This window comes from Enhydra lutris, unplaced genomic scaffold (assembly GCF_002288905.1).
Source record: "Enhydra lutris kenyoni isolate GAN:26980312 unplaced genomic scaffold, ASM228890v2 scaffoldscaffold36, whole genome shotgun sequence".
Taxonomy (NCBI): Eukaryota; Metazoa; Chordata; class Mammalia; order Carnivora; family Mustelidae; genus Enhydra; species Enhydra lutris.
Window position 1 is genome coordinate 610,887 of NW_019154120.1, and position 24,632 is coordinate 635,518.

At 61.3% G+C, this 24,632-nt stretch overlaps 2 protein-coding genes across 10 annotated transcripts in view; one reads left to right on the forward strand and one right to left on the reverse strand.

Annotated features, from left to right (window-relative positions):
* Positions 1-24,632, reverse strand: part of LOC111154209 (nuclear factor of activated T-cells 1) — a 96,244-nt gene that overhangs the window by 17,558 nt on the left and 54,054 nt on the right. For 2 of the 8 annotated variants that reach the window (XM_022513661.1, XM_022513662.1), the window contains exons 8-10: positions 22,434-22,566; positions 9,909-10,264; positions 9,602-9,797 (exon numbers count right to left, since the gene is read on the reverse strand). In XM_022513661.1, coding sequence (XP_022369369.1) covers positions 9,602-9,797; positions 9,909-10,264; positions 22,434-22,566 — 685 coding nt within the window. Of the gene's footprint in view, positions 1-9,601; positions 10,265-19,899; positions 22,567-24,632 lie in introns of those variants that run through there. The other 6 variants (XM_022513659.1, XM_022513660.1, XM_022513663.1 and 3 more) reach the window with 5 other exon arrangements.
* Positions 785-9,472, forward strand: LOC111154211. Of its 2 annotated transcripts, none has more exons than XM_022513667.1 (2): positions 785-2,570; positions 5,786-9,472. In XM_022513667.1, exon 2 carries the CDS (start codon positions 8,279-8,281, stop codon positions 9,251-9,253), a length of 975 nt encoding a protein of 324 aa, XP_022369375.1. In that variant the 5' UTR covers positions 785-2,570; positions 5,786-8,278; the 3' UTR covers positions 9,254-9,472. The 2 variants fall into 2 exon arrangements, with proteins under 2 accessions (XP_022369375.1, XP_022369376.1); XM_022513668.1 differs by lacking the exon at positions 785-2,570 and adding an exon at positions 5,062-5,521.

Below are 24,632 nucleotides of genomic sequence, written 5' to 3' on the forward strand. Positions count from 1 at the left end.
CTTAAATATGGATTTGGTGGGTTGGTTGGTTGGTTTTACTCTGTATATTTTTAAGTTAGTTTCTTTATGGTTCCTCTAGAGATTACAATACACATTTAACTTAAAAATTCTGTTTCAGCTAATTAATATTAACTGGCTTCTAATAACATATGGAAGTTTGTTTTACTACGGCTTCCTTCCCTACCCTTTCCTTTCTGCCGTTGCTACCACACCAACGACATCTTGATATAAACCCATCAAACATTTTTGTCATTTTTGTCTCGTGTATTTTCTTTCAAATGAGTTAGGAGGAAAAAGGAGTTTAAAAATATGTATTCTGTCTTTATCTACATAATTACTTTTTATCAATGCTTTTTACTTCTTTGTGTGGATCTGAGCAGCCAACAGCCAAGAGGACTCCTTTTAATACGGCTTGTGGGTCAGGTCTGCTGGCAAGAAAATTTCTGACCCAGCAATGGTTTTATTTCTCCTTCTTTTTTAAAGCTAGTTTTGCTAGATACGGGCTTCTTGATCAACAGGCTTTTTCTTTCTTTCAACAGTCTTTTTCTTTGCGGCCTCTGTGATTGCTAATGAGGTCAGCTGTTAATCCTACTGAAGGTGCCACATACCTGATGACTTGCTTTCCTCTTGCTGCTTTCAGGACTGTTTTTCCTTGACTTTCGACAGTCAATGACTATAATGTACTTAGATACGAATCTAAGGGTTTATTCTACTTGGAATTTGTTGATTTGGGGGGATGTGTACAATGTTTTTTTTAAACAAATTTGGGAAGATTTTAGCCAATATTTCTTCAGATAAGTTTTCTACCCCTTTCTCTCTCCTCTCTCTCTGCATTCCCAATATGCCTGTGTTTGCACGTTTTATGGTGTCCCACATGTTCAGTTTTATTCTCTTTCCTTTCTATTCCTCAGACTGGATAAGCTATAGACATTTCTTCAAGTTTGTTGATTCTTTTTCTCTGCCAACTCCAATCTGCTATTCAGCCCCTATAACAAATTCTTCATCAGTTATTGTACTTTGCAAGGCTAGAACGTCTATTTAGCCTTTTAAAAAACTTTTAATCTCATTATTGATATTCCCCATCTTGTGAGACATTGCTGTCCTACTTTCCTTTACTTCTTTAAACACACTTTCCTTTGGTTCTTTGAATGTATCTACAGCAGCTGATTTAAAGGCAGTCCTGCTAAGTCCCACACCTGAGCCCTCGCACGGACACGCGGTCTATGCCTTTGGGTTGTTTCTTCCTCTTCTACAGGGGACGTGTTTTCATCTTTCTTTGCATGTTTTATAATTTTTAAGTTGAAAACTAGACAGTACAGACGATAAATATTGTAGCAACTTTGGAATTAGACTCCTCCCCCAGTAGGGTTTGCTGTTATTGCTGGGTTGCTTTTTTTCTTCCCTTGATGCTGGATGTTTGATGAGTGACTTTTCTGGACTCATTCTGTAGGGGGTCCTGTGTTCTCTGTGGTGTGTGGCCACTAAGTCCTCTATTCCTCTTTTAAAAATCCTTGTTTTTATTTTTCAGTCTGGCTTCCCCAGGGTCATCCTCAAGGTGAGCAGGGCTAACGGTCAGTCAGCTATCCGTCAGGAGTTTTCTCTAAATGCCTTAAGTCTCCATCGTCTGTCAATGAGATCGAACTGCAGGCGAGCCACGAGTCAGCCCTAGCTCCCACTTCTGTTTTTGTGCAGGTCTCCAGGCCAGCCAGAGGTGACGGGCCTGGCCCTTTCTTTTCCCATGTCTTTCCTGAGCATGTGCACGTCCATATGCAGCCTCCCAACTCCCAGGAATGTGCTGGGGCTTTTCCAACCCCCCTGCAGGCACTGAGTGTGGCTAGGCGCCCATTTGCCCCAGCTGAGACCACAGCCTTGGCTACTCCCACAAGCAAGAGTCCAGCCGTCTGCTGTTTTGGTCATGGCCTGCGAAGACGACTTTTCCAGGGAGGTTCACCATCAGTCAGATACTGTTTGCACGTCGGGCAGGGTTTTCAACAGAGCCCCAAAAGAGGCCAGTCTCCTTCACTGTCAGCGAAGCTGCTGGCTTTCTACAGCTGCGCTCTGGGGGCTGGGGAAGGCGGATGGGAGTGGCCCCCGAGACCACTGCAGAACCCACTCTTCTTAGCAGGATCTAGTTTTTCTCGAATAAATGCTTTTCAGTTTGTTCTGCCTCTTTGGTGAATTTCCAGATTGTGAAATGATGGATTTGATAGATCTCAGTATTTCTGTTGCTTTTTTGGGGAGTGCTGACTCCCCGAGGTCCTCCCCCTCACACTCTAGAAGTCCTGCTTGTCTTCCTGTCCTTCTTGAGCCACCAGAAAGTGCCTCGGGTAATGACCAGGCGTTCTCTGACCAAGAAGAAAACCACGGCAGTCCTCTTCAGCTTGCAAGGCCAACTCATGCTTGAAAGCTGGACTTTGAAGCAGGAATCTTTGCGTATCACACGTCTAGAAGAGGAAGAAAGCCTCATAATAGAGCCGAAACTTGGGAGAGCAGAGAGACTGTTTAAGTCAGAGCTGGCAGATCCCCACGGTGCTTCTGGCCTGTCCCGTGTTTGGTGTGATTGTGAGCAGGTAAGCGAACACTTGTCTGCAAGCCCGTCTCCTCTGTCTGTGGGGTCCATGTCAGCAGTTCTGGACATGGGACTGTTCCAAGGTTGAAAATGTAAATTAAGAAGATATACGTAAAGTCACTTTGAAAAGCACCGGAGGCCACCCATGTAGTGCTGTGACTGGGACTCGGGATTTCTGTTTGTCAACAGGATGTGTCACGCCAGACTGGGAACGGCTCTCTCAGCTCTGACGGGAAGATAATTACTACAATTCCAAATCCCCACGTTCTGCTCTGCCTGGACTTGGTCGACATCTGTGAGCCAACGACCCGGTGCTCCTCAGGGATCCATAAGTAAGAATACAGTTTTGTATCAGGGAGATCACTTGAATGTGTCTGTGCCTAGCTGGCTCTGTGCCCGGAGCTCCAGGGGCAGGGGAGCCAAGTGCCTGGCTTGAGTTACAGGGCCCCAGCCGCCCTTGTGAAAACACAGTTGTCTGACAGCTGTGGGCAGAGCCCTCCACTGCCCTGGTCCCCACTCTCCCCAAAGAGGTATCTAGCTCGGACGATCTGGCACCCACTGTGCTTTCTGAATGTGGCCATTGTGTTTGCAAATACTGGGCCTTATGGCCTCATGCTCCGGTGACGAGACACAGCGGAGCTATTTGCTCACGGACCTGCAGGCGTCTGGGAGGAGCACTCCTTCGCGAGTAAGAAAGCCCTGCGAGCATCGGAGAAGGAGAAGGTGCAGAGCCCAGGCCAGTGACACTCCAGGCTACTCCGAGCTTGCCTGCGACCCAGGACAGAAACACGCGAGCACACATCCCGGTGCACAGCCCCGTGCGCACGTCCGGACGGCCGCTCTCAAGCCCTCTGCGCTCCTGCCACGGCGAGTGCCGCTCGGTCGTGAGCAGACCTGAGGGAGCCGGCGGTTTCAGGCTCTTCCTGCGGGTCCCTCTCTGACACCACCTCCTCGTCTCCGATTAATGCTCACGGGGAAGCAAGCTAATGCCTGTGACGGGGCGGGCACGGCCAGCTGACATCCGTGGAGAGCAACAGGGCTCACTGCCCGCCAAGGACCCAGAAAACACCTGGGCCACGTGACCAGAAACACAGCGCGGCCGGGAGCCCTTCCCGCGTGCGGCTGACATCCCCACAAGGCAAGACGGACAAGAGTGCCCAGAACAGACACCTCAGCTCCGGAGTCCTGGGAGCAGACGGCCCCTCCTCCCGCTCGCCCTGCTGCCCATCGGAAGGGACAGCAGGGGCTCTGATGTCACAGCCCCACAGCTTACGGGGCTGGGCGCTGGGGGCAGCACCAGGGTGTCTGCGCCCTACAGAGAGCCTAACCCACCGCCCTCCGGGAGCCGCGGCTGCCTCCCCCTTCTTCCCTCTCGGAGGACGGCCTCCTGAGCACTGCCCTCCTGGCCGTGCCGAGGACGCAGGCCTCCCGCAGGGTCTCCAGAGAAGCCGCTCACAGAGCCCGCGGCCCCTGTGCCCGCAGTGCTCTGTCCCCGGGGGCGTGCGGTGGGATTTTCATGCTGGAGACCCACACACAGACACGCCAGTGCGTGCAGGACAGGCCCTGATGAACTCCCGGTGTGGCTGCGTCCGTCCAGCCATCTCGCAGTAGCCACCATTGTAACATTAACGACTGCATACGTCTGGTCACCGTGACGCAGACTCTTCCCATGTCGTGAGGACTGGGGAAGGCCCCAGCCCTGGGCACCAGGCCAGGTCAGTAAAACTTCCCACGAGGAGAGATTGTGTTCTCTCCTGGAGCAGCCTGGGCTCAGGGACAAGGGGGAGCAGGCGGGGGACTCACGGCCCAGACTCGGGCAGACGCGATCCCGGCCGCCCGGTCCACCTGCTTGTCGCTCTAACGACACGGAGACTTCTGGAAACCTGAGCGCTCCTGGCAGGGCTGAAAGGGCTGCTTGTGGCACAGGCGACTGGGTGGGCGGGGCGGCCACGTGGCTAAAGCACGGACGGACCCATGGACGGACCCACGCCCGGCCCTCGAGTGCATCCCTCGAGAAGCCCCGAGGAGCTGTGACTCAGCAGCACAGCCGCCCCGTCCACGGGGTCCCCTCGCACGAAGCCCAGGACAGCCTGTGGCTCCAGAGGTGTCGAGAGCGCCTTCCCCGCAAACGCCGCGCATGAGCCCCTGCCCCGTGACACGTAATCGTGTGTGTGCACACGTGAACGGCCCACATTTGCACATCAGCGACTGAAAGGACGGCCTGTGGCGGCCGGGGCAGCATGGCTCGGGTCCACACACGGGCCACATAGAAATCACGGCAGCGAATCGCTCGCGTGCGGCTTTCACGGCCCGGTTCAAAAATCTACATTTAAAATAACACGAGGACCGTAAAACGACTCTTTTAAAAACGTACCCCCGTGGTTCTGCCACGACTGAGAAGTCTGAATTGAGAGCTTAAGTCTTGTGAGTGTTGCTGGACCAAAGAAAAAACTACAATTTGTTTATTTATGGACCAAACACTTTTGAAATGAAACCAGAGAGCAGACTCAACCAAGAAACAGACAAAACCCAAGAGAAAGCGGGGATTCGTTTTTCGGCGAGTCGCGTTGTGCCCACTCTGAAGAGCGAGACAGGTCTGGCAGGTGTGAACGCGGCTGCACACGACGGCTCGCGCGTCCGCACACCCCCACTCTCTGCCACCGCACGGAACACCCCATTCTCACTTTTCTCATTCTACGTTCCTGGAAAACAAAACCCCCAACGAAACCACCGGGAGCCCAAACGGCCGCCCCCGACTTCTGAACAGGGTCTTGCTCTGAAGAGCAGCCGTGGCCGCCGTTAGGCAAGTGGACGGGCTCCCGACAACGCTGCTGCCATGCAGGGAAAGGCCAGGGGGCACCTTCGTGCTCCCTGGCATCGAGCGTCTCACCACGGGGGTCCACCTGCACCGACCAGGTCCTGCGTCCCTCCCCATGGTGGCCGGAGAGCTGTGTGAGTCCCAGCGTGCAGCCTAAGCCCCTGGGCACCCGGGGGGGGAGAAGGCCTCACCACCCCCAGGTTGGCACGGGGCTGTGGTCCCGCTGCCCCACCACCGACTGGTCTTTCCGGGAATCGGGCACCGACCCCCAACGCAAAGCCGCCCCAGGCTCCCGCCCTGCCGGCTGAGCCGTGTGCGGAAAGCTTTCCCATCAAGGCCACTTTGCGTCCATGCCGTCTCACGTTCTAACAGGTTTTTGATACTGTTTCCATTTCCAGGCTGCAAATTCAGACCTGAGACACAAAGGGAAGACCCGTGCCCTGCAGTGGGTCCCAGCGCCCCCATCTCGTGCCACCAGCCACCACCGCCGCCTGCCATGGAACCTGAGACATGGCCTCACACGCCAGGAACTACCCTCCAAGCTCACCGATCACACTGAGCCCGACGGGTGAGGAGGACGGAAGAGGCTGAGGCACGGGACAGCAGAAGGGCTACGACTCCAGCAGGGGACGCATGCCCCGCTCCAGAAAGGCTCCTGCGGGGCCTGGGGGGGCGCACCTGGACAGCTCAGATACACAACCGCAGAGGGAGGCCCTCCAAGCCGCCCCTCCCCCACCCCACCCCAAACGGGTGGTTTGTGGATATTCTCCAGAAACGTCCTCTGTCCCCGAACAAGCAGAGGCTTTGACATTGCCCTGGTCTGGGAAGTTCACTTCCGAACCCTGATCACGCAGACCATTAAAACGGGGGCTGGCAAAGGACCACATCGTTGGTGCCAACTCAAGTCCTGCAGGGCTTCCGGAGCATCCCGAGGTCAGGCCACACGACCATGACACCTGTGAATCCCTCCCATCAGCCCCGTCGGGAGGGCACCAGTTACAGCCCAGCCCCAGCCCCCCGGGGTTCAGGTGGGAAGCTCGGGGCTCAGGGCCCTGCGTGCACGATGGACGCCTTTAGCCCGCACTGACCAGTCTTCGGGGACCGACTAACTCGGTGCAGGCCACATCCGCGTCAGCGCTCTGCCAGAGGCGGGGTTCCAGGGCGCCAGGGTCAGCGACAGTCCCCCGACCTCTCAGCAGGGAGCCCCTCTTGCTCCTCTGTGAGAAACAGCCAGGCCCAGTCTGCGTCCTGCCTGTGGACTCGGGGTCTCCAGCCGCGCAGACACGGCAACGAACGCCCCATCCGTTCTCCTGATGGCAGAGAGACGCCCGCCCGGCCCACGTGTATGTTCTAGTTGCGGGGAGAGAAGTCCCAGCGCCCACCAGTCTCCGCGGTCCCCTTCTGGGCATGGCCACACAGCCTCCGGGCCTGGGAAACGTACGGCAGGGAAGCCTGAGCCGGGGGAGGCTGTGTGCTCCCCACTGGCCTCCGTCAGCCTCAGGAAAGGCCGCTCGCGGGGGCACGCTGGCCATGTCCACCACATCAGCTCCAGAAGGACGCACGAGGGACATAGGACAGCCACTCCTGTAAGGGGTCCATGGCCAGCATGTGCTCCCCGGCCGCTCGGGGCTCTAGCTGGGCTCCCCAGAGCGGCACTGGAACAGTGCGTGGGTGTGCATGTGGGAAAACGTGCGCACATCCACAGAGACCCGTCGTCTGCCTCCCACGGGGCCTCCTGCTGCGCCACCCTGACCACAGCCTGAGTTCTGACCAAAAAATAAAAATAACGAATGAAGAACAACAAACGTCTTGTAAATGCTGTTGTCAGCTACAGCGGAAAACCTTCCTTCACACCTGGCCTGGGATAACGGGGCCCATATTTCCAGCCCCAGAGGCAGAGAGAACATATTGCACACCTGGCCGGGAAGCGCCCGCGGGCCCACGGGTGGCTGTCAGGGGGCGGGGCCTGAGGCTCAGAGCAGGAGGGGAGGCGCCAGGAGCTCCCGGGAGACCAGGAAACGTGGCTGGGGGGTGTGGGACCCTCCAGCGCAGGTAGCAGCTAGTGCACACGGTGTTCACGACATCGGGGGCAGTAACGCCAGGGCTGCTGTTGGCAAGTGCCCAGGAGGAAGTCTGAGCCGGGGGCCGGCAGGGAGGCGGCGGCTGCGGGCAGAGAGCAGCCCCACAGCCCTGCTCCCCGGCCTGCACGGCTGCTGCACCATGAGGCTGGTGGCTGGCGACGGCGCCCGCAGGTGGGGTCTGCGGCTGGCAGCCCACAGCAACGAAGGGTCTGCAGGGAAACCGTCCCACGGAGGCTTGGCCTCCGGACCAAAGCCTTGCCCACACAGGTGAGCTGTGGCTCCGCGTGGTTCAGAGACCCGCTGGGGCCACAGCACCTTCGAGGACAGACCGGAAGCTATGGGCTCCCCTGGGGCAGGACACCCCCTTCACATGTCGCCTTTCCCCACCCTCACGAGGCTGCCTTTTAGCACGACACCCTTGGGGCAGCAAGACAGACCAGGAGGCTTGCCCAGTCGGTCACCCGAGCTCCCCTGAAAACACCGGAGGCCGGGACCTGGAGAGGAGCAGCGTACATGCCTCGGGCCCTCCCCACTGCTCGCAGGGCCACCCCAAAACCCCCTGGGGCACAGCCAAGCTCGGGAGCCAGGCAGGGAGCACGGCCACTGTGGGCCTCATGGGCCTCAGGAGACAGAATCCAGAAAGAAGCCCCCGCCGCTGAGTTCTGGGGTGTCTCCGACGGCCCCCCGGGGCCTGTGCCTCAGGGAGGGAGGACAGGGACCCACAGCATAGGCTCCAAGGACATCCCCAGGCTCAGGGACTGACCGTCTATGTAACAAAACTATGTGGGAGCTTGCAGCCCTGAGTTAGGGATGGAGGAGCCCGGGGCCAGCCCCGTGTTCACGCCTGTAGAGCAGAGTGTGGGGAACCCTGAAGCCTGGGAGCCCCGTCCAGCCTGGGAGCGATGGCTGGCGGCCAGACGCTGTGGCGGAGAAGGCTCCTGTGTCCCCAGCCACCTTGCTCTGCAGCTTGGGAGAGATGGGCCCGGTCGTGCCACCCCTTCTGGAACGGCAGCCATAGGTGTGAAGGCCCTTCCAGAAACACTCCTTGCCAGCCTGGCCCCAGGGAGGCACACAGAGCACGAACGCGGCCGAACTGCGACGTTTGCGGAGACAGTGGTGCTGGGAGAAGTGAGCCTTCATCGCTCGACCGTGACTTTGAAGGAAAAAGCTAAAGGAGGCTGCAAGGCACCGATCCCAGAGACAGGGGAAGCCAGGGTGGTGTGCTGGGGAGGCCGGGGGCCGTGGGCCCATGCTGTCCCGAGCTCACACCCCCACCTGAGTCCAGCAGCCAGGGAGCTGGGCACCCGGCCCTGGAAAGGCTCATGCCCAGAAGACAAGAAGCGCCAGCGACGGGGGCCTTGGCACCCACGTACACCATCCACACAGGGCTGTGAAGGCGCGGACTGGCCTGACCGTCCTGGGCAGCCCACAGGGCCTCCGGTCACAGAGCTGACCCACGAGCAGTCAGGAACCAGCACACAAGAGGGCCGCCCGCCTCCACGCAGCTCAGGTGGCACCTCGGCCCCAAGATTCGCAACCGTGCGGGGTCGATACACCTGGAACAACGCAGTGTCGTCCCTGATGCAGGGCGGAGCCAGGCGCGGGATTCCAGCACGGGGCCCTCCAGCTGGTGCGGAGAGCTCGTCCTCCAGCACCCTGACCGGGCACCTGCAGCCGCGGTCCCGCCCCGAGGGCCGTGTGCTCCGCGGGTGGGGCCCCACTGGCGAGGTTCCAGTCCCGGTTCCGAGCCCCCCCGGCCTTATTCTCCTTCCTGGGGGCACCTGACGGGCATCGCAGCGCCGCATGTGAAAACGCTAACCACCTTCAGCCCGCGTCCGCAAGTCGCTTCCCCAACCAGTGACGCTCTCACGAAGCCCCAAACAGGAGGCCCGACCCGGAGTCCCGCTGCCGACGGTGCCTTGAAGCGACCGTGGCCTCGTGTGACGCTGTACCGTGCAGCTTCTGTCCCGTGGGACCCCCGCCACCAGCTCCGTGGGGCCTCCGGCCGAGGCGACACGGCCCAGGACCGCGAGACACGCTGCCTGCACGGACGTGTGCGCCGGTGCACACTCCTCCTCGTCACGCGCACGTACAGCGCCAGGTGGTGTGTGCGCCTCAGGCCCCGGCACTTACCGTCGTCCAGGTACAGCTGGTCCAAGTCCTGAGGCTCTCGCTTGACCATTACGGGAATGGGGGCCAGACTACGACTACCGTCCTCACGCACCTCGGGCGGCGGCAGAGGCCGGGGGGCTGTGGACTCACTCCTCGGAGCCTTCGGCCGTTGGGGCAGCTGGTGGCCTGTCGCGGACGGGCGGGCGGGGCCGCAGGGCTGTAAACAGGTCGGCTCTTGGGTACCGGGCGGTGGCGAGGAGCAGGGGCTGTCAGGACACGGAGCTGGCCGGCGGCCTGGGGGACAGCCGACGCTGAGCTGGGGACTCACCTGGGGTCGCAGCAGGGCGGGGGGCGGCGGCTGGGGGGGCCCGGGGTGCACGCCCACGAGTCTCGGCGTCTCCTCAACGGCGAGGACCCCTCCGGCCGGCCGCAGAAGTCCGAGGCCCGGGCCGGCCACGCCCTTGCTGTAGGTGGCGGCAGAGAGGTCATGGAGCTTGGGGCTGGTGCTGGGGGGCGCAGACAGCATGGTGCTCCTCGGGGGGCAGGGCAGAAAGCCGGGCGGCGGGCAGGAGGCCGGTGGCTGGCTGCAGCAGGGCTTAGGGAAAGGGCTGGGGCCCTGGCTCGCTGGTCCGCAGGTCGGGGCAGGCTCGTAGTCGTCGGCGGGCTCTGTCTTGATGGCTGGAGCTATAAGAAGCCAAACAGGGAATGAACACGGGCTGCGGATGGGCGTGATGGACGGGCGGGCTGCGGCGGGGACACCCCCAGAAAACAGACAGCGTCTTGACTGAGTCCCCGCATGTCCGCCTGGGTCTCCCACCCAATTAGGAGGAGGCGTGAGTCACCGTCTCCAGGAAGCAGCAGCTGGTTCTAATACTGAGAACACTGTTGTTCTTGGAACCCCCCAGCACTCATGTGCTATAAAATCCCATTCGCAAACTGCAGTAGAAGCTCCGGACCCAAGGGCCCACAGATTCGTAGGAATGAAAGCAAAAATGTTAACTTGGATGTACAACTGCGTTCCTCCCTCTACTGACGCCCCGAGGAACGTCTGCACGCTCGGTGATCCCGCACACGCGCTGGGATGGCACAGGGCATCCGTGAAACCCAAGAGAAACTGTGTGTGGCGATCACGGTTGGGGAACACACCCTCCCAGGCTCCACGTCGCAGCGACAGGCCGTCCCAGCCATGCAGCCCCACACAGCTCTGGGGTCCTCCTGTCCCACCCTCGCCAGGAATCGGGGCCATGAGGCCGACAGCCGCGGGGGGCCTGTCCGACTCTGCGCCGGGCCTCTGCTTCTAGGGAACTCCGGTCAGAACACAGGCAGGCGTGCTGAGGGGTGTTTGCAGGGCCCATGGTCTCCCCAGACGGCCCTCCTGGCCCCGCGCACTCTCTGGGCCCCATCTGCTTGCCACGGTGCCCAGCAAAGGGGGCCCCATGCCAGGCACCCGCGCTGAAGGCCTCGTGGGTACCTCCCGCCCCGCATCCACCTCTCCGTGGTGTAGACGGATGCGTGGCAGCCTGGGGGCCTCGTACATGGGGCCCCAACCTTCACCTGAAACAGAGCAGAGCACAGCGACATCATAAGCGCAGCCAGAGCCACGTCAAGGACGGGGCATGTCCTACCCAGATGCGTGTGGCTCCGGCATCCCCTCACCTCCCGCTCGAGGGTGCCACCCACGCTCCATGAGCAGCAGCTCCCAGGGGTGTGACTGCCTCATGTCCTAGCGTCCAGCTCCTGGGGCTCTCCACGGCATCGCTCTCCTTTGCTTTCCTTCTTGGGGACAGGTGAGCCCCACAGGGAGCAGCACAGTTAGGTGGGTCTTCACGCCAGGCCCCCGTGGGGCACGGGGCTGGTCAGCATCCCCGCGTGGCCCCCGCTGTGTCCGCTGTCAGGAGGGGTCAGGGCACCCACATCACTTTCCCGCCCCTTCACTGAGAAAGGGGTTTCTCTCTCTTTCCTGGAACTGGGGGTCAGGGCTCTGGCTGAGAGCGAGCCCCAGCAGAGGAGTGTCTAGAGAAAAGGCCCACTGGTTGCAGAAGGGACCTGAGAAGAGCTGGCTCTTCCCCGCGTGCCGTTTTGTCACCGTGCGTCTATCATGCGTGCCCTGGGTTGGCTGACAGGTCCCCGGGAGAAGCCGGAGCCACTGAGGGCCCAAGCGCATGTCCAGAGGAACCTGCCTCGCTCCTTATGGAGGCCACAGTGTCCCCTGGCCCCAGCAGACGGTGTGCAGCTGGCTCGGGGCAGCAGGGCATCGGGGACCACGGAGACCCCCAGGCTGGTTCACACCTGGGACACAGCGTGTCCCTGGGCAATGGTGTTCCCATGCAGAAACACTGTGGCTGTGTCAGGTCACCCCTCAGGAAGCCCCCGTGCCCAAGGGACTTTCTCCCCACTTACGAGCCACCAGCAGAGACCACCACTGGCCCTGAAGCTACTGAGCCCTCCGCCCCTCCCCCCAGGCCATGGCCTCCAGCTGGGCAGCCCCCTCGGAGAGGCCGGGCAGCGCAGCCTGACGCTCCCCTACCCCAGAGCTCCGTGTCCACAGACCAGCGGGATAGACAGCTGGACCCCAGGGCTACTGGCACAGAGGGGGTGTCGCCACGCTGAGCGGAGCACAGAGCTGGGCTCTGCTCATCTTACGTGGAGAGAGGGAGCTGTGCGGCAGCTGGACATGTCACCCAGCAGGGGGACCGTCCCGCCCGCTTCCAGTATGTTGACAATCCAGAAATGGCAGAGGGGACAAAGTCAGCCCGAGACGCAGACTTCACCTTCTGACATGGCCCCGAGGACGCCGACCCCATGAGACGCCAGGGCGAACAGAAGGGCGGAGGTTGACTTCTACACCAGTTTGGTACTTCTCAGAGTTCGTGATGTCAGGAGTACTACGTACGTCTGGCGGATTAAACTGAAACCCTTCTGGGACTCGGGCTTTGCTGCGCTGATTTCCACCACACACGGGGGCCAACTTGTCTCTCCCATAAGGTGTCCCGAGCTCCTTATAAACTCCCACCGTCTCCACTGGGAAACAGCAGCATGCGTGACCCCCCTGCCGCGGAGGGACAGCACGCAGCCAGCGGCCGGGACCGGAGGCGGGTCGGAGGCCGCCTGCGCTCAGTGGCAGGAGCCAGCAGGCGTTGGCCCCCTTGTGCACGACCAGCGGCCTCTGTCGTTGTCACCAGCTTAAGGCTGCCCGGTGGCACCGGCGACAAGTGGCCCGCCACCGGGCTCCCTGAGACCGCTCCTGGGAGAGTCCCCGCAGCGCCGTCTTGCAGGGCCTCCGTGTGGGCCCACGCCCACCGCCGCCAGGGGACACAGGATGCGTATCACCTCTGACGGCCGGCGTGGGGGCACAGGGCAGGGTCACGGCAGGGCCGACGCGGTGAGGCCAGACCCCACCCGGCACAGCGCTCCGGGTACCACCAGGCTGGGCCTTCTCTGAACAGACGTGCTCCCTCCCTGTGTTTGTAGCCGCTGCCGCCTGCCGGGGTGGGCCTGACCTCTGCCTGCGGCCCCGGGACAGGTGCCTTCAGGGGGAGACATGCGGGGGCCCTTAACTGACACGGTGATCCTTCTGCAGCTCGGGGGGACCCCAGGCCGACGGGTCTTGAGGAGCAGTGCAGGCTGACCCCAGTGACTCCGGGCTGGGTGGTGGGTCGCAGGACGAGCCCGCTGACCGCAGGCCAAGGGCAGCAGACACAGGAGCCCCAGGGCCCCAGGGACATGGCACAGCCTGGAAAACAGCGCCTGCTGCCCCTGTGGCTCCCACAGAAGCTCAAGGGCACGGACACGTGGCATCTAAATTGCATTTCTCATGTGGACGCAAGGGAAACGAGCCGGGGGAAGACGCCTCCTGTTTCCTATTAGGGGGGGACGAGCGAGGCCGCGTCCTGCGCGGGGGCCTGGGGCGGTGCAGGAGGCTGCTAGCGGCCTCGTCCGCGGCCCAGAGCCACTTCCTTCCAGACCGGCGCTGGGTGTGACGCAATGTCTGGTTCCCTCCCGGCGTCCACCTCGCTGGCCGGGGCGGGAGGGCTGGTGACAGGAGGCCCCGCCACTGCGCCAGCCGCGAGCTTACGATCCAGATTTACTGCGGCACGCGAACGTGTGAGGGATTAATGCTAATCTTGAGGACGGCTGCCGCGTACAAAGCCTGTTCTCATGGAAAAGGTGCGGTGCCCTCCGGGCGGAGCTGGCGTTCACACCCTGCAGGGCTCGGGTAGCACAGCGGCTGCGTCCCGTGGAGACAGCATGTGTGCAGGAGACCAGGGAGATGTCCCCTCGGCTCCCAAAGCTACGTGCCCCGTCCTCAGTCAAGGGGCAGCCGCTTCAGGCAGGGGCCTTGTCCCTGAGAAGGGACCGCAGGCCCCAGAGCCAGGCGGCAGCACCTTCTCTCCTGGGCCACGGGCGGACAAAGCATCCAGCAGCAGATGCAGGGCACGGCAGGTGGGACAAGCCTCTCCCCAGGGGCCCCACGCCACCCGGAGCACCCACAAAGGCTGGCTGTGGGCCAGAGAGCATTCTAGAACAGCCCAGCCAACCTCGAGGAAGCCCCACGTCGGCGCTTGGGCTCCGTCCCGCACAGCAGGGACTCCCATTCCCGCAAGCACGGCAGAGCCCTTCCCAAGAGGCCCAGCTGGGGTCGGGGGGCTCACGGCGGGAGCAGCCCCTTTCCAAATCGCACGGACTTGGGCTCAGGGGCTCCCAGGACAACCAGCCTCCAGGGTCACAGCCGCCTGGTTACACAGGGATGCCACACACGTGCTGAATGTCCACCATTGGCTGCTTCCACAGGTGAGTGGGATGGAGACAGCCAGGGGCCCCAGGCTGATGGCGACGCACCCCCAGGCCAGTAGTGGGACCCGGGAGCAGGGCCTTGACCCCTCAGGGCCCTGCCTGGATGCACACAGCAGTGGCGGCCAGGACTAGCTCCCACAGGCGGCCTGGAGGGACGTGACGGGATTCCTGCGGGGCAGCGCTCAGACTGCCCCAAGGCCTACTGGACCGCCATTCCCAAGCACGCAGGGGGACACCATCCCCTCTTACACGTATCCATCCCTCCCGTGTGCTCCCTGTGTCCTGCCTGTCGTCGGGCGCAACCTGTCTTCTAGCTGAAGGGCCAAGTTGAGCAATTCACTCTCAACGTAATGTTTGGGCCGACGCACCAGCCCAGGGACCGCTGGAGGTGAGGGGAGACAGACGTTCTTCACGCTCGTAAGGGAGACGTCCGGGGACTGGGCCGCACTGAGCACCAACACCTCACGCACCCGCTCTTTTCTCCAGAAAATCACGATGGCACCCAGCAGACACAGAATGCCGAGCTGTTCCGCGCGTCCGTGATCTCGTGCCCAGCACCCGGCGCGGAGCCCAGAGCTAATAACACAGGAGCACACGACTGAGGGGTTCTCCAGCTCCGGAGCCGCGTGAACAACAAGGACACACTTCCACCTGCGTCTTTTCTTTCACACGTTCCCTCTCAAGCGTGCCGTGTCCTGCACACACAGACGGGCCGCGGCCACAGCTAGGGATGAGAAGTCCGTCCCTTGGGGACGGTCACCAGTCCGTCACCCCGAGCGTTCTGCCCAGAGGCCCAGTCCTGTAGGGAGCCACAGACTGCAGGGCCCTGAGGCCGTGGAACCCCGTGGGCCTGTGTCCCTGGCCCCACGACAGACTCTCATCTACCCAGCAGATGGCAAGGGCCACCCACGAGTAGTCCATGTGTCTCCCAGCCGGCACAGGGAGAAGCAGGGGCCAGGAGTTGGGGTCCTACTCATTGGTCTCAGACAAGCCAGGGATATTGCTACCGACTGAGTACTGTTCCCCAAATCCAGAGATGGAAGGCCTGACTTCACTGTGGCTTTATCTGGAGATAAGGCTTTGGGGTAGTTATAACTAAATGAGGATCTGGGGGTCCCTGATCCTACAGGGACGTGCTTTGAGAAGAGAAAGAGAGAGAGTTCTGTCCGCCATGTAAGGATCGGTGGGAAGGTGGCGTCATCCCCTGGAAGCCATCCTTCTCAGATCCGAGCCTCCGGCCCTGAGCCGCAGGACGTCCAGCCCCAGACCCGAGCGTGGCGGACATCCTGGCAGACTCCCCTTCTTCTGCACGAGCCTGGGGTCCGTCGATGGTGGCACGTGCCGAGGTGCCGGGGATGCTGCGGGAACCTGCGGCAGGAGCCGCCCCGGCCACTCCCTTCTCCCTGCACACACGCCGGCCCTTCCCAGGGACCCTGCACAGTCCCGCACAAAAGGTGTTTTGTCCTAAGCCCCCGAGAACAAAGCTCAGATTGTTCTCTGTTCGTTGCATGACATTAAAGGCCCAGTCTACCGTCGGTATAAACACCCACAGCGAGAGCTTCAGGGCAGGCCTTTTTTAAATAATGAGAAAGGAAAAGCAGGAACTGGGACCACGGGAAGTACCAGCCCCGAGGGGCCAGGCTGCGCCTCTCCACATCCACGGTCCACAGTGAATTCCGGGGCGGTCGGGGGCACAGGCACCAGCAGGCGAGCGAGTGCACACGGAGGACACTTCAGCTCGGATGCCATCTGTCTTCCTTTGGGGACCTGCTCCCTGTCCTTCCCACACAGCTTCACCAGCGTCCACGCCTCACACGTCAGATTTCCGGCAAGGGCCGGGCTTTGGGGGTCGGGTTGCGATAGTGTGGCCATCCCCACTCCACTCCGGTGATGGAGGGCTGGCAGGTGTCAGGGCCAGCGCCGGCTCCCTGTCAGGGCACCAGCCCCCACCTCCTCCGGGCCCCCAACCGTGGAAGCTACGACCCACGCAGGCCGACCTCAGGCCACGGTCAGAACGGGCCACACACGCCAGGAGATGCGTCCAGCATTCTCATCCGAGAGTCGCCAAAACTGCCTTTGCAGGGCACGAGATGCGCAGTGCTGGGGTGCCACCCCAGCAGCCGCTCCGAGGCGGGGTTCCGGGCAGAGTCCCAAGACCGCACCTTCCTGACCGCGGGCGGGAGCAGCTCCCGGGAGACCAGATGCCCACGTGCGTCACACGGTGTCAAGTTTTCTCCACGCATGTCCCTCTGTGTTCAGAGGCCCGTGGCCCCCCCGCCCCCTCGGCCCCCGCTTCCCGGCCTCCAGTGTCCCCCAGACACGTTCCCAGAGCACCGTACCGCTCCACTGTTTCACGGACAGGCCGGACCCCTGCTCTTCCGCGTGGCCCGGACCCGGGCTCCCTGTCCCGCAGTCGCTCTGGTGCAAGTTCCAAGTCCTCTCTCCACGGCTGGGACGCCAGGCAGCCTGAAGTTAAATGCTGTCCACGTCCCCTTGCCGGGGGCCCACAGCCGACAGCAAAGTTGGCACCCTGCAGACCGGGGGGGAAGCCACGTCTCGAAGGCAGCGCAGGACGTGGTCCCCGCACCCACGCCACGGAGCTGCGCCCATGCGGGAGGAAGCCGGCCCGCCTTCCCAAGCCCAGGGATGGTTCCCGAACCCTGGTGACCCCGCCAGCAGCTGGCCCCTCACCGCTACACATCAGGCTGAAGACGGGAAAGGGACATTAAGGCACGGGTCCCCCATTTTCTAGCTAAAATAGCAAGAGAGTCAGACTTACTAAAAGCAGCGTCACACCGGTCGTGGGAGGCGCTGAGGAGGAACGCTGGAGTGTCCCACCTGACCGCGCTCCCCGCTGTGCGCTGACCCTGCTCCCACCGCCGACAGGCTCGCTCCCCCTGTGCTCACCACGTGGCTGAGCTGACTTAGGGAGAATGTTCCACAATGGCCATGACCACGGCCATAGCAGGCCTGCAGGCAGGCGTCCCGTGGTCACAGGAGGGGAGGCCCTGCGGGCCCAAGGGCAGCTTCCACGTGGGCCGGGGCCGCGCTCGCTCTGCTCTGCACCCCTGCCTGCCGCCCACCGCCAAGGCCGGCTGTTTTGCCTTTGGAAGGGAGTCCCTAGGACGGACACCCCCTCAGCCACCTGGACTGACCTGCCCCTCCACACCGGCGGTCAGAAATGTGGCATAATCTACTTTATTTAGAACCTGCAGGTCTTCTGGGACAGGTGAAGCCCCGGAGGAGCCTGTCCAGGGGCCGCTCCCACCCAGCCCAGGCAGGGGGGCTGCGAGGTCCCCAAGGCTTCTCCCGATGGCCTCCCCACCCAGCTTCTACATGGACCGTGTGGAGGCCATAGCTCTGGGATGAGACTTTAATGCCGAGGTCTGGGGGAGCTCCTTGTGAAGACAAAGGCCCCAAGGGGGTCAGCGTGGTCCCAGCCACACACCCAGCCGCCCCTGAGAGCTGCGCATGCGTAAAGCGGGAGCGAGGACGGTCCTGGCCGTCGGACCCGTGGGCCCCTCCAGGATGGCTCTTCCCGCCGGCAGCCGCGGCTCTGGGGTCCACTGCCCAGTGTACCCAGAGCTGCCTGCCGGGCCCAACACCTCGATGCTGAGGGTTTCTGGACTACATGATGCAAACAGAAAACAGAATCGACCCCTCCTTCCACCCGCTCCCTGTCTCATGAGGGCCACGGACGCCTGGAGGCACACGTCCGTCCGGCGGTGAGCAGGGAAGCGTGGTGCTCCGCTCCTCGTGCCGCTCGCGATGGGCCTGCAGAGCCCGTCCCCAACACCTGGGCACCTTCCCTCCCGGCGAGCGGAGGAGGTTTCCTTCTCACAGTCCTGAGAGGGTTTGTGAGAGCAGCACCCCCACACTGAAGACTATGTGTCCTGCCCACGAAGGTCAGGCAGGCCCCGGACCTCCAACTAAGGTGTGTCCCCAAAGCCGTCCCCGACCAGGGGCCCCAGGACCCTCACCTGCTCTGCTGCTCGCTGACAGGGCCCGGGTGCCATCACAGGGCCCTGCTGGGAAACCCCCTGAAAACGCCTCAGACGCAGAGACGTGCTCACCAAGACTCGATCACGGGTCAGGATTCATTTTCTCATTTTAAAGACAGACTGACTTTGGAGGGTATGCAAGGCCCTCCTGGGAACGTCCCGTTCCTTCCTGTCTGAGCCCCCGCCCCCGCCAGCTGGTCCCAGCACCGGGGGACCGTCGGGAACTAAGCCCAAGGCCAGGAGCCGTGGCCACAGTGCTGGCTCTCTCAGCCCTCCATTGAGCCGGGGCGCGGGGACAGCTGTGGACCGGACCCGCTGGGGCAGAGTCTGTCTCCAGGACAGTACCAGGGCGCCTTGGCTCACAAGGCCCAACTGCAGACGGGACCTTCTCCTTTCACGAGACTGGCCTTGGGCATGCACAACAGCGGCCAACGAGCCACAGGAAGCAGCTCTGGCTCCGTGTGCGGCCTTGCCGCGTCCTCCGGAACCGCTCCGACGCTTTCCACTGCCGCCGTCAGTCAGCAGCTGCCCCGGGGAGCCACGCAGGCAGTGACTCTGCTTGTCCTCATTCAGCCGGAAACGTGCCCTCATCAACACTGGGCCAACCCTGAGGGGCGAGGGAGCCCCAGCACCCTGGGCCCCACAGCAGACAACCACACTGACGCGGGGTCCCCTCGGGCGGCTGAGGTTATGGGTGGAGGGTGAGGTGGGTGCCATCCCAGGCAACGGAGCTCAGTTTGCCTGCTGTGACCAGAAGCGGGGAAGGCGACTCGAGGGTGACACAGGGGCCCCCATGTGCCCCCAAGCCACGAGCACTTGATCCTCTGACTTCCCAAGCCTACACTCCCACGAGCTACGTGGGGGCAGTGAGGTCCCTGCCGCTCCGTGCGAGGGTGGCCTCCCGGGGGCACTGCCTCATGGGGTCACAGCTCTGAGAGCCCACAGTGTGTCTCCCACCAGGAGGAGACATGGGGCCCCACTAACCCCTGCGCCCATGGCTAATTCTGGTGGAAAACCCAGGATGGCACTTGATTTTGCATATCTGCCCGTGAGAGTGACCTTTACAGGTTTAAGTGAATTTACTTCCAAGGCCTTGCATGTCTCAACAGCAAATTTAATAACCTTGAAAAGCATGTGCCGTTGGAATATGGCCAGGGCTCGGCTGTGCCCCCCCCAGACGCCAGCATGCCTGTGAAAGGACCCGCCGCCCACGGGAGCACAGCGGCACCTCACAAACAGGGTCCCCGAGGAGAAGGAGCGACCACGAAGAACTCAGAATCCGCAGGGGGCCTTCCGGCTAACTGTCCCTGCAAAGCTCTCGTCCGCACGGCACACGTCGCCCGAGGTGACAGTCCGCCGTTGGGGGGCTCGGCCTGGCGTGGCGAGGCGGGGACACTCTCCGAGCAGCACACCCGGATGCAGACGCGCTGAGGCTGAGCGCGCGGTCTCCGTGCCTGCTGTCGCCCGGGCGGGCCTGCCGAGCGCGGCGGGGAGGAACACCAGACACACAAGCTCCAGTTTTCTGTTCGTTCTCTTGTTTATTTTCAAAACCACAGAAGGGTCGCCCCCTGCAATTCAGCCACGAAGTCAGGTGCTGGCCGACATCCCTGCTCTCGGGAGCTTACAATCTAGTGGCCCGTGGGTGTGGACCCAACGCCCCAGGCGGGCCAGACACGAGACCAGCCACCCCAGGAGGCCAGGGCCAGGCCGGGGTGCTCCCAGGGGCTGGCAGCGTGGAGGCCTCGGGCTCTCAGGGGCTGTGGCAAATCTCAGGGACAGAAACGTGGGAGACGCGGACACGTGATGGAGGCAGACAGGCCGCCACGACGTCAGGGGTGTGCGCAGCCCAGACAGACCAGCCACCGCTCCAGGGACGGACTCTGTAGGATGGCGCATCAGCTACAGACGGGGCCCACGTGGGCTACGTTTTAGAGCACGGGTGTGAGAAGCAGGGCAGATGACAGGATGGTGACGGGGGTCCGGGGGTGGACAGAGAGGGCAGAGATGGGGGTCTGGGAGTGGACGGAAAGGGTGCTGACGGGGGTCCTGGAGCAGAGGGAGAGGGCGGTGACGGGGGTCCGGGGGTGGACAAGAGGGTGGTGACAGGGGTCTGGGGGCAGACAGAGAGGGTGGTGATGGTCTGAGGGACTGACAAAAGGGTGGTGACGATGGTCCGGGGGTGGACGGAGGGGGCGATGGTGGGGGTCCGGCGGGGGATGGAGACAGCAGTGACGGGGGTCCTGGAGCAGAGGGACAGGGCAGTGATGGGGATCCGGGGGTAGACAAGAGGGTGGTGACAGGGGCCTGTGGGTGGACAGAGGGGTTGATGATGGGGGTCCGGGGGCGGATAGAGAGGACAGTGATGAGGGTCCTGAGCAGAGGGAGAGGCTGGTGACAGGGGTGTGGGGGCAGGCGGAGAGGGCAGTGATGTTGGGGTCCGGCCCCAGCGGCAGAGGACAGTCAGGATGGGATTCCCACCGCAGGGCGGGCAGACAGGATGGCACACGCACAGCCCTCCAAACCCCCTTGTCTTAGTAACGTGTCCTTGGGGGCTCAGCATCCCCACCCGTAGGAAGGGCGTGCAGGTCACAGGCATGGGCCCTCTCCCACTGACACCTCTCCACTGCTCCTGGAGCAGGGACTACAAAAAACATTAATGTGAAAGATATCGTCTAACCTGCTTTAAAAGGCAATTTTTCTTATAAAGCATGGTTTTCTTTAAAACTTCAATTTTTGGTCAACCATACTTGAAGTTTAATTAGAATAAAATCATTACATTCTCAAAAATGGACTAAATATTTTGTCTTGTACGATGCACTGCCTCCGAGGCCGCAGAGCACGCAAACCCAGGCGGGTCACGGAACGTGAGAGCGCACGACCCCGGCAGGGCAGCTCACGGGCACACACCCCTTTTCGGCAGTCCCGGCTGACGGACCCTCAGGAGGGGTGACTTTACAAGAGCCTGTGACTCAAATCTTGAAAGGCACGGCTGTCATTTGCCCCCCAAAACAGCTAATTCTAACTGAGATCAACACAGATATTCTAAGTTTTCCTACAATCTAGTCTATTCCGTAAACGACATGTTATGGTTAAAGAGAACTAAACGCTCAGAGAATCTTGATTTTACCGAGAAAACAAGGTGGCTGCTTTAGCAATAGTTTTAAGCATATAACTAACCTCCCTCTTAAATTACACGAAATCTTCTAAGCTTCTAGAGCAGCTACTGTACAGAAAGACGGGGCAGAGCTGAGCGGACACAGAACACGACTGAATTCAGAAGACGAGTGACACTGCGCTCTCCGAGCACACGGCCCACCCGGCCGCAGAGCAACAGCGGGAGCCTCGAGGACAATGCCCAGCACATTTATTTTCTACTAGTTCGGGGAGAAAACACCGCAGTATTTCCTTTAAGGAAACACCTTAAGCTGAAAAGGCAAACTGATTTTCCTAAGTCCTAAGCGTCTCTCCTGGAAGCAGAAACGTCTCAGTGAGGAGGGTCTTCAGTTGAGTAACAGGCGCTCGGCCCGAAGGCCTCCCGCGCCCCGGGAGATGCAGTCACTCACGGAGGGGCGTGACTCGGGGTGCGGGCACGAGCACAGATCGTTCATGTTAGTTAATGACCACATCGAGCACGGGCCTTTGGGCTCAATACCATACGGTTATTTCTAACAGCACCTGCAAAGTAATTATAACTATTTGCTTTTCCACCGTAAGCATCTACAGGATTTAAATGCATGGCCAGACCGCCTCAGCCTCAGCACGGAAGGCTGTACGGATTCTCCCCCGGGGCTGTTCTATATCTGCAAGCAGGCAGCAAAACGATCAGTAATTACCCCATTATGCAGCTCCCGCCCACAGCAGTAACGAAGGAAAATACAACGAAAGCTTCACTTTTTTCTTTAAGAATCGAGGACATGCTCTTGCTAACGGGACAAAACACAGCTGAAACGTACAACCACACTGTTTCATGGCGATGGCATCTCAGCATTTCTGGGTCTTTTAGAAAAAGGGCCCCCTCGGTTCGTTTTCAGTGCTTAAGGCTAGAAGGAGAGCGTTACCGTTCGCGGGAAGGTAGGTGAAGCGCTGGCACTGACTCCTCTTTCTCTTCCCGTTGCAGACGTAGAAACTGACTTGGACGGGGCTGGTTATTCTCTGGTTGCGGAACGGCGGGATCTCGACCACCAGCGAGTTCTGGTGAGAAACGGCAGGGGAGGGAGACGGTGAGCACCTCGCAGACACGGCGCACCCACACGGGCCGCCCCAGAGCTCCACGTGGTCCCAGCTGCCCACGAGGAGGGGCCCGCACAGAGCCTGCCTGGGACGCAGGCGCACGTGTGCGGAGCGAAGCTGCCCGGTCCACGCGGGCAGCCTGTGCACCCGGAGCTGACCGGCGGCGTGCACGGGGGAGGCCGGTGGGGGCCTCAGCTCAGATACTGCCGACTCATCCCCGCGTGAGGCCGCTGGGGCTCCTCTGAGGGTAGAACGGCCACACAGCAGCAGAGGTCCTCGAAAGACCCCACATGCCTGCTGGCCCGAGCCAAAAGGGCCAGTGACCTTTGTCAACGAAAGAAGCCCCCAGCAGCTCACAGATGGCTCGAAAGCACCTGTGTGGGGAACAGGATGAAGGCCCAGGGCAGGAGCTTCCTGGACACGGGCCTGGGGCAGGTTCTGTGACGAAGGCCCAAAGCCCGCCAGGGCCTCCCAGACTCCCTCCAATGGAAGGTGGGTGAGCTCAGCTCCAGCAGGCTGGGGGACGGGGGGACAGTCAGCAAGGCACAAACGGGGACAGGACGGCTCACGGTGGCGGCCATTAACCTCTCCCAGAAGAAGTTACGCTCCTTCGAGTGCGGATCTGAAACAGTCCGGGGGGCGTGCGGCGTCATGGGACACAGGCTTCCCCGCCCCGTCCCCACCCACATCCGTGTCAGTGTGCGCGGGCGCACCACTCAGTGCCCGACCCTGGGCCCAACGACAGTCGGAGACGGGTCTTCCCAGGCGCCCACGCTGGGCTCGACTCCCTGGTGGGGGACAAAAAGAAAATGTTTCCCTAACTTTTTTTTTTGTCAAATGATGTAAGTTAAAAAGTAGAGAACACGGAGGAGAAAAACGCACTGTATCAGGTTTTTGTTAAATAGTAGCTTGTCACCCGGTTTAACAGCAAAATTAACTGAATCGTGTTAGTAATGGAATCTTAAGAACGTTAAAACGAAACCAAAGAGAACTTCAGGCCCAAACTTTCCCTTTTAAAGACAAAGGAACGGAGGCTCAGAAGCCTGCTCCCGAGGGCGGGTGCTGAGAGCAGGGCCCTTCTGGGCTCCCTCCCGGGGCCACGCTGGCCCCGAAGTGTTTGATAGCCTCAGTGACCATGTCCCACTTGGAAGTGGCAATGAGCAGCATCTCCTTCTGCTTGAGACCTCGTCCCCTCAGCAAAGCGAACCTGCAGATGTGGGGCTGATGGGACCAAGGGTGGGTCCCCAGGGGGCAGACAAGGGTGCCATGGGGGGCGGAGAACACGTGGCCGGGTCCGGCTCTGGGCCGCGCTGAGTCTCAGCCTCGCTGCTGGCACGGGAAGCGTAAGAACAGAGAGGCTGCACCCAAGGACTGGACTGTGTGGCAGGGGACCCTGCAGCGGACGCTGTTGCCCCGACCTGAGCTACTGCGGAGCGCAGTGCAGGTCTGACCCCACAGAAGAGAAGACACTGGGACAAGGAGGTCCTGCTGATGTGGTGGCTCGGGATAAACTGAGCCGTGTGGGGCCACAGGAGGAGCATCTGCGGAGGGTCCCCCGGGGCAGACTCAGGCGTCCGGGTAGGACAGTGCAGCCCCTGGGCTGGGCTCGACTTTCTGGGCCTGGTGTTTTCCGGTTCCAGGAGACCGGGGGCCTGTTCTGACTCAACAGAGGCAGAGGGTCTCCGCGCACAAAAGCTGTGCACAGCACCGTCCTCGCGGGAGCAGCACAGGAGGGGCAGCCGCGAAGGTGCGGCAAGAGGACACCCGTCGTCCCCGGAAAAGCGGGGTCACAGGCGGCACGCGGACCCCCCGCCGGACTCGCTTTGAGAAACTCCACCATCTGCTGCGCACGGCAGCACCGAAACCCCCACCGGCCTTGTTCACGCTGCTCACAAAGCGCACACGGCATAGTGACCGCGTGTGTGTGGATGTGTGCACATGTGTACACACGCCACACCCAGACCCGCACGTGTGCACACGTGCGCGCACACACACACACACGGCCACGTGCGTGTACACACACACAC